The sequence below is a fragment of the Protopterus annectens genome, chromosome 7.part0 (assembly GCF_019279795.1).
Source record: "Protopterus annectens isolate FY-2018-M chromosome 7.part0, PAN1.0, whole genome shotgun sequence".
In the NCBI taxonomy this organism is placed as follows: Eukaryota; Metazoa; Chordata; order Ceratodontiformes; family Protopteridae; genus Protopterus; species Protopterus annectens.
Window position 1 is genome coordinate 1140390708 of NC_056739.1, and position 12602 is coordinate 1140403309.

General features: G+C 37.7%; 1 protein-coding gene across 1 annotated transcript in view; it reads right to left on the reverse strand.

Moving 5' to 3' along the window:
• BLM (BLM RecQ like helicase) overlaps positions 1-12602 on the reverse strand; it is a 1689823-nt gene that overhangs the window by 1272035 nt on the left and 405186 nt on the right. Inside the window, exon 6 of the mRNA XM_044077719.1 lies at positions 3476-3608. Within this exon, the coding sequence (XP_043933654.1) occupies positions 3476-3608 (133 nt within the window). The remainder of the gene's footprint in view (positions 1-3475; positions 3609-12602) is intronic.

Sequence of the window (12602 nt, forward strand, 5' to 3'; positions counted from 1 at the left end):
CAAAACATTACCCAACATGACTGCAATTCATCAAATTAAGCCACAAGTCCTTACACTTAACAGGAGTAGAATTTGCAGACTTGCATATAGAGAATCATAGTTCATAAGAGTAATAATGCATTGCACACAAAAAGATTACAAAAATTAGAGAGAGCTTAAACAAAGTCCACCAATGAATATGAATTTTTATATCATTAGGAAAAACCCTCTAGAATATCCCACCATTTCACGATGAAAACTTTTCATTGTTTGTAGCACATCCACCCTTATTTCAACCATTTATAAAAACGGGGAAGCAACATTACATTGCTCATACAAACACAGTACACACACAACCTTAGTGTAAGTTACTTGAAGAAAATCATTACATCTGTTCACTGGATAGACTTATCAACATGCTTCTTCAATGATCATGCCAGTGCCAGAGTAAATCCACAAGGAACTTGTCCAGAAAAGCATTCTGGACAAAAAGGAGCCCTCAGACTCACCCCACAGGTTGACCAACTCTTTGTGACAGCCTCTGTACTGACCAGGACCAAAATATTGGAAATGGGCCCTTGTGCACTGATATCTTAAGTGTACCTAGGTGAGTATGGTTTGTTCTTCCAATATATTGACTCCAAGGATGAAAGCTTTCTCCTTTCCTTCCAGATCCACACCACAGTCCCTCCCTACCTTTAGCACTGATGCTGATCAACAGGTTTAAATCCTCTCAGAAAAATACATCCAGAAAAACTCTGGCCGCAAAATATAAAACTTTAGCTATACTTTAAACAGCCTCAACTATGCCATTCTTCATGTCTGCAAGCTTCAACCATTCTCAAAAAAAGCATTCCTCATTATGAACAGAATTGGAATACATCACATCTTGGTTTTGATAAAGACCATTGTCAATTCATAGAACAAAAAGTGTTCAACTTACGGTGGTTTCCATAAATATTGTCCCATCTCAAGTGCAGTGATTTTTTTTTTTTGGAATCCAAGAATTAAGCTGACATAGAAACAGAGAAAGAAGGCTTTTACCAATAAAGATGACTGCAAAAAAGGATATAGAAAATTAGGCAAAAGGTAGCTGGAATCATTAAAGATTTGCTGGATATTGTCAAATGGAGCAATTGAGAAGGAAATATAACAGAGTTGGATGAGGCTACATGGAAGTTTGGACTGCAGGTTAGAGACTGCCTTCCCTACCAGGGACTGTTAACATGGTACAGGTAAAGAGAAAGGGATAGGGTAGTGTTAAATTAAAGACCAGCTCTGGTACAGTCTTTAGTCGCATCTAGAATAGAAGCTACTGTTAAAAGGATAATTAGTACAGCATATAAAATACTATACAATAACCAAAAAAAAATGGGAGGTTAGAAACAACTGGAAGATTTACAAAGGAACAATAGAACTTCAACTGTATGGTTCCTACATACAGTAAACTTTCAGTTAACCAGAACTTAAGCAACCAGAAAAAAAAATTGAAGAAATATGGTACAATTTTCATGTTTTGCACACACCCCACCCCCCGCAGAAACATACCTTACGGTTTTAGACTTTTAAAAAGCACTTTTCAATTGCCTCTCTTCCCCAACCTAAGAACAAGTCAAACCAAACAAAAAGTGTAGGGTACAGTAGTACTCAGGCCTATTTTTAATAGTAACTCTCAAGCAAACAAACTACAGTTATCCGGCATCTACCAATCTCCATGGGTGTTGGTTAACTAAGAGTTTACTGTATGCAACAAAGTTCACAATGTTTAGGATTTTTTATTTTGCATGGAAGTGCTTGCTTAAATACTTTTACACCCCAAGCAGACTTCAGAGTTTTTTTTCCTGCGGTAGATATTAAATGCTGGAGATGCGATATCAAAATCTAAACCAGCTTTAACTGAAGTACTGAATACAGGAGATGAAAGAACTGGTGGTGGGTTCTTTAGAAAAAAGAAAGATGCAAATTACGTAGAAATGGAGTTTGTGGAAACATCTCATGCAGAATTATGTACAGAAGGAAGAGTGAGGTTTAAGTGTATATGTGAATTAAACACTTTATGCTATGCTGGAATGAATTAAAATTGTTAAAAAGTACACACAAAAAAGAGAAATTAGTGGTCCTGAAACTTCGTTGATTAGAACTTAAGTCACAATAATTTCAAAAAATCATGAAACTCAGGTAGTGTTCCAAAGCAACAAGGCTTTATTCGTCACAGACAAGCAATCCTCAGTAACAAAAAATCAGAAATATTTTAATGTTAAACAAATCTGCTTTTATATACTTAGAAGTGTGGACAACATATATATTGTTTAATTTTAAACCAGCCCTATTCATGGCAAACAATATAAACAGGGCTGTAAAAGTGCATTTTAACCTGGAACCGGGGTTGGTATTGGTGATGAGTGCTCCGAAATCTGCAAGGAGGTCAAAGGAAGAAATATTGTGGAGCCCTTGGATAAAAACCCTCGGCTCCGAGTGGGAGGGAGGGTTTGAATTAAGTAGATAGTCCTCTGGCTGCCAAGAGTTGATCCATGAGCCTCACTACATCCAGTCCAAGTATCCACCCCCACACACTACTGATTAGATCAAACTAAATCCTGGTTAAGGAAAACACTACTTGCAACCCACATTCCATGATTAAGTATAAAAAAAAATAACATTGTTATGCACAAAACTGTTGAAAGGAAAATCATGTACAATGCATGAACATAAAAGAAAATGTTACTCTCTTCCTTTTTCTGTTAAAAAAAATCTATACTTGTGTCACTTCAAAAGTGATGCTTTAAAAAAGATGTTAAAGAGAGTAAGGTTAAAATTAAAATGCCTTCAGATTCACCATTGCCATATACTTGACAGCCTGCCAGGTGGAGATATGGGAAATTCTGGTCACTCCTCATACTTCACGGTTACTAGACAATGTTCAGATCAGCTTGGACAAATGGTTTGGCTTTGATTATACCATCTTCTGATAAAGCAACCAATTTTCCTGTTTTGTCAGTGCTACATGCAGACAATGAAGTTATGTCCTTTTTCCAAAAAAAGGGACCCAAAGATGCTGGACATGCATCATTCACAAGTACCTTCAAAAGGAACAAGTTTTATGTGGCAGAGTTTTTAGCCAGTGGTATGGATGGTCACCTCTGTCAGTGGACCATATACAGTAGATGCAATGGCATACACAGCTGTGAGGTTGACTGAAAAACTTTAGTAAAGTAACTGTGCTCAGGACTAATGTTTACACCATACCCTATACATGGTACAACATAATTCTCTCTAATGTTCATCTACTCGTCTGCTAACCAAATAAACTAATGATTATACATCCCTTTCAGACATAACATGAGCCAAAAATGCATTCATAAACAATCAGAAAAGCCTGATTAAACAAACCTCTTCAGAAAGAACAAAAAAAATAGACAAATAATGCAGCAGAATGGATATTAAGTTAAACAGCTGAGTTAATGGATAATCTTTATCATCATTTGCTCATACATACCAGAGATCTCTCTGCTTAATTAACTGATCTCCACAAGTCAGCCCTTTAAGTTCATTACATGGAACTGTGTCAATTAATTTACAGATGCTCTCCATCACTTTATGCAGTTGCTCTGATGTAACAAAGCTATTAGCTGTAAACAAAAGATGAAACTCAATGAGAAGTTAACCCCATTAGCAACAAAATAAATTTCATACAGCCAGTGCGCAAGCAAGCTAAAATTAATTTCTACACCAAGTTCATATTTTTCTTCATGACATGGCAAATTTCAGCATTAACAACCAAAATTCTACTTTACATAATTTTTATAACTAGAAATTCATGAATAGTTTTTTGTACAAGGATATCTAATGAATATATAAATGTATAAACTTCCTTTGTTTATATGCAGCCTAATAAAGTACAACTGTTAAACAAAAAAAGCTTACCATAACAGTAGATGTTCAAGAAGATTGCCTTCCATATATTAGCACTTCTACTCATCCAGGTGTGGCACAGGTGTTCCCCTCTGGAACATCAGAACTTCCCTGTATAAAACTAATATCCATTCATGTCATATTACAGTTTTCTTGCCCAGGGATTCAGACTGACAGCAAACACTAAGGAACAAGGCTCTGAGGAAACACTAAGGACTATAAAGAAATGAGACCCTCATAAGTAAGGAGAGACAAAGGAATACTGCTTTCCAAATCCTACTCAAGCCTGAGTAAGTCCAAGGCAGAAGGGAAAAGGGAAATCCTTAGGATGGAGTCGCCCCAGAGTGTGAGGGGGTGAACATGTACTACTGAGGTAAGTTCCTGCCAGATGTGATATGTTCTTTGTTTAGACTGTTGCAGTAGTCTTTGTTAGACAACCGAGTCAATTCTCAGAACTCTCTCATCCACCACTCCTTAATGTTAAAGTGTCTAGGTAACAGCATACTCTACAACATGCCTGTAGCAAATGGTCTTTGTCCTAGAAGAAATGTCCAGTCTGTAATTCTTTGAGATGGTGGGGAAAGATGACCAAGTACCTGTTTCCAATATGACCTTTGTGTTAGCTCTCGAAAGTAAGGCCACAATTGTGGCTAAGACCCTAGTTTTATGAGAACTAACAAATACAGCCTGTTTCTTACCCCAGGATAAATATCATAAATATCAAAAATGGAATACTCTGCCAACACAACAGCTGCAACATCCCTAACTCAGTTTAAGATATCCATAAAAACACACCTACAAACTAGCTGGATCTGCAACTGTAATACCTCAGGATAGCCTTACTCCTCCTACTTCTCACACTTCTAATGTAAACACCCCTCCCTCCCTCCTTTATTTTACAGGCAATACAGCTCACTTTATCTTGCAAGGTTCATCTCTCATTCCGCTCTCTTCCTCTCAACAAGTCCTGCTTCTTCTAAGTATAGACACTTGACATCCACCTTACTATATCAAACATTATCATAATGTTTTATTTTCTCTGTACTGTTAAAGATGTGCTCTTTTCTTCCTGTATGTTGTACTATTTTGTTATTATATAATTTTTAGCGTTATCTTAGTTTTGAATGATGCAAAATGAAAGTTTTATTCTTCTGTACCTGTGATATTTGACTTTATGATTCTGTGTTATATGTGGACCTTTTCTCCCAGGGCCTCCAATGAAAAAGGACCTTTTTGTCCAGTCAGACTTTCCCAGTAAAATGTAAAATAAATAAAAATAAATCATAACATGATGAATGTGCTAGCCATTTAGAGATTGTTTTGACACTGCCTTTCCCTCCTTTCCTTTAGCAAAGGACGACTGTCTGGACTTCCTTAAATCTTCAGTTCTGTGCTTTTAATTGCCTGTGTACATTCAGAGAAGCATCATTCTTCTACCACAAGACACAACACAGAGGAAAAAAAGAGAGGCAAGCTTCAAATTACTATGCAATGCATAAAAGACATTTAAATCTCGCTCTACCCTTGTGAAAAGCTAACAGTTTTGTGGAGCAATGCCTGGATTCCTGAGAACATCCTAATTGATGTGACAGCTTCTATCAGGGCTGTTATTCAAGTCATAAAATTGACAGAGGCTGATTCAGGTCTAAAAGAGATTCTTCATGGAAGCATCAGGTATAATATTGTCTTTCTGGGAGAGATCTGACAGGTAGGATGTTTGTCAAGGGTGGAGGCAAAGCAAACAGGCAGACATGGCTGATGGGTGTACTTTAATGAAAGTATAGGACAATAGGTGTACTTTAATGAAAGTGTAGGACAATCCTGCACTGAAAAACTCACTTAAGGACAAGACATCAGTGCAGTGTTAAGGTCCAAATTCCTTCCAAGGCACCAGCATGAAAACAACTTCCTAATAAGATGGACAGGATTTTCTAGCGGCCAGTTTTCTAAGTTAAGTATAATCAGCGTGTCCTGGGCAAAATATCTAGATCATAAGGTCCATGAGATGCAATACTGCCAGTTTGGGGTGTTATGGTCTCCTTGTTCTGAGATAGAAGGTTCATTAAGTGGAAACACTTGCTGTTCCCACCTGGACATATCCATGAGAAGTTCAATTTAATCAATTTTCCTTAACTGTAGATGTTTGGGAGTAGTCACTGATTCAATCAATTTCATGGATGTCTGCTATAACCAGGGACCCATGTCCAAAGCCAGAGCCCTCTTCCTTACTTGTTGCCCAACTCCATGTCTGCCTCCCTGACATCCCATATTGTGTTATAAAGAAGAATGTACAATTAGCCGTATTCCGTTCTTTTCTGCAGCATTATCATGCAGACATCAGTCTTTTGGGCCAAGCTACGAGTGAAAGCAGAATGGAATCTTTTGCCTCATAAAGGAGCTTCTAAATAAAGAAAAAATTCCACACTGTGGATGTTCCCTTCACTTACACTGTTAAGGGATGACAATGTTTTGTGGAGATTGGGAAACAGTGGGTTAAGGGAACTGGTCCTTTGCTTCACTGTTGTGATCTCAAAAGCAGTATACTTGAAGTGGGAGTGTGGACAGTGCATGGAGGGCTCTACCCTGCATAAAAGACTTTCCAGTTGTTATTTGGTTTGACCGATTGGATGGTTGCTGGTGCCTTCAACAGTTAATTCTAACTGCAGACGTACTGAACTTTGGAGGATTCAGAATCTATGCTACATGCATATATACTCTGCAGATTAAAGATACTCATCTCACTAATTTCTTACAAGGTTATCCAAAGTACATCCAGCACTGAAATTAAGAAATGTGGGTGAAAAGGAAATTTTCTTTCCCGTTTTCAGGTTTTTACATTCCAATAGCCAAATCATTTAATTAGATTGTTAACTTTAACTAAGTAACCAAAGTTTAGCACAAACAAACTCAACTGGAATGTTAGCATAAAGGCATTCTTCATTACTGTTGAAGGTTAACCAAGACAGATGAAAGAGTACAGGTAATAAATGCCTTAGCAGTTTCAATCTAAACTTTCTGGAAAAATGTACAACAGAAAATTTTGGTTTCTTTTTCCACCATGTTTAAGGGTTCAGAACTGAAGGAGAGGTAATGGCCTCCTATTTGCCTTTTAGAAGCAGGATAGTTCATCTACAAACAAAGAATTGCAACATATGCCCCCTGGAAGACTCAGACATTTTAGGACCATGAGGCCTTATGACCATTTGCGCATTGACAGCATCTTCCTTCAAGCTATACCCACTTTCTCCAGCATGGCCATATCAGTCAATCATGGCATAAATCTGTGGATATCCATCCAATCTAGTTTGTTTATAAGAAGATAGCGAGTTCCACTCACAAAAATATATGGGAAGTTTATTCCAGAGGTTTGAAAACTGGAGGGTTATAAACTCGTCTCACCACAACGTTATTTACCTGCTGAAGATTTAGGTTCCTTGTTGTAGTACTGGTGGAGTTACTGGGCACATAGAAACAGGAGGTCCAGAACAACTGGGTCTCTAATGGCCAAGAAAGCAAGACTCAAATACCCATCAGATACTGATAAACAGTGTGCTTCCAGCCTCTCTTGGTGGTTCATGGATTTTAGGCCTGTAATTTTTTTAATTAGGAACCTTTGTGATCTTTCCAATTATTTAATGTGTTTGCGATATCCCAAATTGGGAGGGGGAGACTTGATTGGCCTGATCAATGCAGAGTATAAAGAACCAATTAACTCAAGACTTTGATATTCCTTTATTTTACTTAGCACAGCTATTTGCCAATTTCCCTGAAAACCTCAGTCACCATTTGGTCAAAACAGAGCAAGCTATTGAATAAGCACCTAGGTCCTGGAATACATTTTGTTTTGTAGTTATCTGCTGTCTACACAGTATGGAGCAAGATTCAGCTATTTTACTTTTCTTGTAATGCTTTTAGAAATTAGCAGTTGGCTGGTCACAAGTAGATTTTTCTGCAGCACTTCTGGCATGGCGGCAGAGAATTAGGTAGCCAGCTGTGAGGCTCCAGTCAAGACATCGAGGGAAAAAAAGATGAACAAGTAGACAAAAACTGAAAATAAATTGCCTCTGGTTGTGAGAAAAATCTGCTTACGACTTCCAGAAAGACAGGAAGTAGGAGAAAGTAACAGTAAAACAGCCTGGAACAGCTCCTGGTTCTAGCCACAGAGGAATCATTCCAAAGGAAAAAGGCAGGAAGGTGACCATAGAATGGCAGAAGGAAAGAATTAACTAGTATCTGTGGAAAAAAGATTGACCAGATGCACCCAGAACTAGTGAAAATTATTGGGACATCAAATAAAAGAATGCATAATGTAGAAGAGGTTCTCATTAAGTATTTTGAAGACACTGACTCTAAAAACCTCGGAGCACTTAAAAGAACAGGTAATGAAATATGACCCTAGATATGAAGAAGTGAAGAAGAAATTAACAGAGCTGGAAGGTGGGTCAAGAGAAAACCTGCCATATCTGAAAAAAGTGGAAGGCCAAGACTGCAAAGAATTCATGAGAAACTGAGCAGCCTGGAGTAGTTTTCCTCAAGGATAATAAAATGAAGTGCGTATAAGGTGAATCTCCCTACTACTGCAACCAGTAGACACAGCCCTATCATAGTGAATCTGCAAACAACCTATGTAACAGGGGGAGCCATTATGAAAGTAGGAGAGACTAAGTTCTTTGTGAATAACAATTCTGCACAAATGTGAGCAAAAAGATGCACATTTATACCCTGTACAAAAAAGTACAAGGAATTTTTGTTTCTAACCCGTCTTCTTGCATGGTCTTCCACCTTTTGGGCACTAAAACATATGGGAATCCTCAGCAAGTGATCGAATAATTAAATAAAAGCACAGAGATAGACGGCAATAATGATCCAGGAAAACAATGTGGTCAGAAAGAAAAAAACAGGAAGTGATACTCAAAGAGAAACATCAAAGTGACTCCCAGTGAAGTCCTTTCCTATCTGACAAAAATTCTGCAAAGAAAAGCAGAGATATGCAAGAACACACAGACTGACAGATATGTCAAGACAGAAAGGCTTCTCTGTTCCGAGTGAAGGAATTGACCGACTTGCTACTCATTTTTGAAGGAGATGAAAGGGCATATTAAGTAAATGTAAAATGTAAGACAAAATCAAGTGCTGAAATAATCCTCTTTGTTACTTCAATGTAAAAAAGTTATTTTTTAAACTTGAATGGTGGTGCTGCGGTAGCGTTGTCGCCTCACAGTAAGACGCTGTCCAATTCGATTCTCAGCTAGAGCGTCTTCTGCGTGGAGACATGTGTGAATGGGCGTACCTTCGTTGAAGGTTGTGAGACAGGGCTGGTAACTCAGCAGGTAAAAATCAACTACCAATCATTAGAGGACCGGAGTTCCACTGTGGCGACCCCTAACCGGGAAAAGCCAAAAGACACAACAACATTGTGGGGGAAATTGTTTAAATCTGTTACTGAATTCTAGGTTTTAAAATGTATTTCAAAATCAGTAAAGCAAAATTAAAAGCAACCACATTGAAATATTTGCAATTAGGCAAAATTACAAGCAAAGTGGGGAGAAGTCTGCTAGGATGGGCATGAAATTTGACTACTGGGGGAACTATAGAGTGGGACAGTGACAAGACAATCTACATGGCTGACCTTAAATGACAGTTTGCTAATAATTGCACTTATTGGGAAAACTGCATTTTGAACTCAAAATAAACAGGACTGAAATATTTAAGTAAGATACAAAAATATAAATAAAGTGACAAGCAGAAGAGTTGTAGAAGAGCAAGAACTAGTGTAACCTGAGAAAATCAAAGGCAACGGTTATAACTGTGGAACAATGCGACAAAGAGGGAAACGGGAAGAAAGTATATAACTCATGGCCTCTTACTCCCCCGCCCCAATGAACTGGATCATTAGACAGAGGGTTTAACAAGGAATTTTTATCAAAAATGAAAAGGTGGAGGGTATTAACACACTACCCTATTAACAAGGAAATGCAGAAACAGTACAAGTTAATTTCCACCTTTTGTATCTTGACAAGGAAATGAAAATATGGTAAATACATGGGAGAAACAAAGCTACTATGCAAATATGGAAAATTAAAGATGTCTGCTGTTTATTAAAGAAAGGGGTAGACTTTGCAATAAATAAGGAGAAAGGGAAAGTACATTTTCAACAAAAGGACGTTAGCAAGGATATAAAATTACTCTGACATCAATATATTTACTATCCAAATCTATTAATATTAAACAGGAGTTGGGAGAAATTGTGCCTTTCACAAAAGTATTTTAATTAGGGAGGGCAGGACTGCAATACTGTATGTCAGAATTATGAAGCCTTGGATGGACCCAAAGGGAAGAGACATTTCTTGAAAAATGTACGTGTACATTTGGACTTGTGCATATAGGAGCATTATTACAAGATCAAAGACAGTATACTTTTTCCTCTGAAAAGGATAATATATGGATATGTTCAAGGCATCAAAAGAATATTCGATACATAATGCTATAGGATACATATCTTGTGTATCACCAGGTCATGCCCCGATACAAACCCCAAGAATGCAGTCAGAAAATGAGGGATACACTGCCATTTTCAAATGTACCTTTTGAAGAGTAAAACTTCTGTAGACTAGTTAGATAAAGAAAGTTACTGATTATACAGAGGTACACAATCACGTCTTCCCTGACATACGGGACAATTACAGGATAAAAATGAAAAACTAAAGGGAAATGGAAACAAAAGATATATTGGAAAGAAGGTATAACAAGTACAGATAATTAGGAAAATTAAGATGGAGAGGGAACAAGATAATAGAAATTATAATGTGCACTGACAAGGTGATGCAAAAAGCTAGAGAGAAAATGTTGAAATTAAATGCGAAAGAGTATAAAACTAAGGCATTACAGCACCAATTTTTTGGTAATAATTATAAGGCAAAGTTGCTAGCAGAGAATGAGGCAGCAAGAGGTAGGGAGAATGAGAGAGAAACAAATCCAGACAGAATAATGGACCATTTTTAAGGCAACCCTTATGCAAGGAATATGGAAGTGGAGATCAGACCACAAGATATGGACACGTATTTAAGCAAACCTTCCTAAGCTACAGGAGGCAGACAAGCCATTCTTGGGGGAACACAAAAAATTAAGATGCAATTTGAAACCAAAACAAGGACAAAACAACAGTTACAGATAGCATTCCTAAAAAAAAATAGAAAAGGCAGATGAAGCAAATCTTTAAGACATGGAAAAATTAATTACATTATACAGAGAGGGAACCCACAGTAATACTGGGCAAAGGAAGTTTTTGTTATTTTCTTTTGGCTTTTCCCGGTTAGGGGTTGCCACAGCGAAACTCCGGTCTGCTAATGATTGGCAGCAGATTTTTTTTTTATGGGTGCCGAGGTGCCAGCTCGACGCCCAACCTTCAATGAAGGCACGCCCATTCTACGCATGTCTTTCGAATGCCACTCGACCGTGGGGAGGACATGCAGACTCCACACAGAAGGCGCTCCAGCCGATAATCGAACGGGAGAACCTCTTGCTGTGAGGCAACAATGCTACCACTGCACCGCCGCAGCTAATACTGGGCAAAGGCAGTAATAGTTGTTATACCAAATTGAACAGCCAACAGATCTGGGCTCATATAGATCAATATTACTGAAACAGGATTCTGAAGTTTACTACTACTTTGACTAAGAGATCGGTGAAAATACTACTCAAGTTAAGACTGAAATCAGTGTGCATTTGTAGGAGGAAAACAAAAATTTGATGTTCCCAAACCACTGATGATCCAGCATGATGCTGAGACAAGAAACACTAATGATGAGACTAGCTCAAGAGAAGACCTCCGACAGAATAAGGTGACAGTTAAAAACAATCTAAGGTTTTGGCATTCCATTACAATGGGCATCATGGAGATTCAAAATATATAACACAATACAAAAATGAAAGGTTCAAGAAAAATTAATTAAGGGAGGGAAACAAGCCACAGATGTCCACTGTCACCTTTAATACTTTTTGTGCTTGGAACCTTTGACTGCAGTGGTCAAACAATCAATTTTAAAGGTGTAAAAATGGAAAGATTCATGTGAAAAAAAATAACTTTTATAGACGTTAAATCTCAAATCCAGATCACAAATTAGTAATTTTATTTAAAATACTATATGAATTTAGCCAAAAGATTACAGCAATAGTTTTGAACTATACTTCTACATTTGAGTTGGTTCAGAAATTCCCCTTCATCTGGAGACATGACAAGATGAAATATCATGGAAAATGTCTGAATAAACAGAGAAGGCAAGAAACCAGACATTAGGCAACATTACACAAGGGTAATGGAAATAAGGCAATATCTGGAGCAGACCTAGTTCTGTCTCACAGAGTTGTGTCTAAATTTAACAAGGACATGAAAGAATAGATTTGGGAAAGCAAAATGGGAGGGTACACTAGGAAACTATGATTCTTCCTGTGGAACAAAGTTAGTTATCCCGACATTAAATATTTTTTCCTCTTAAATGAGCAAAGCCATCTACATGGGGTGGAAGATGCAGATGAACAGCTGGGATTCTGGAGGGGGACACCAAAAGGAAGAATAAAGGCTATACAAGTCAGCAATTTTATGAGATGAATACCAAAACAGAGGAGAGCAGAGGTATGGAAATATGAAGTGTTACCAACAGGCCATGCTCTCAACAGGAACAGGACAGAAAAAGAATGTGATGATAAATTTA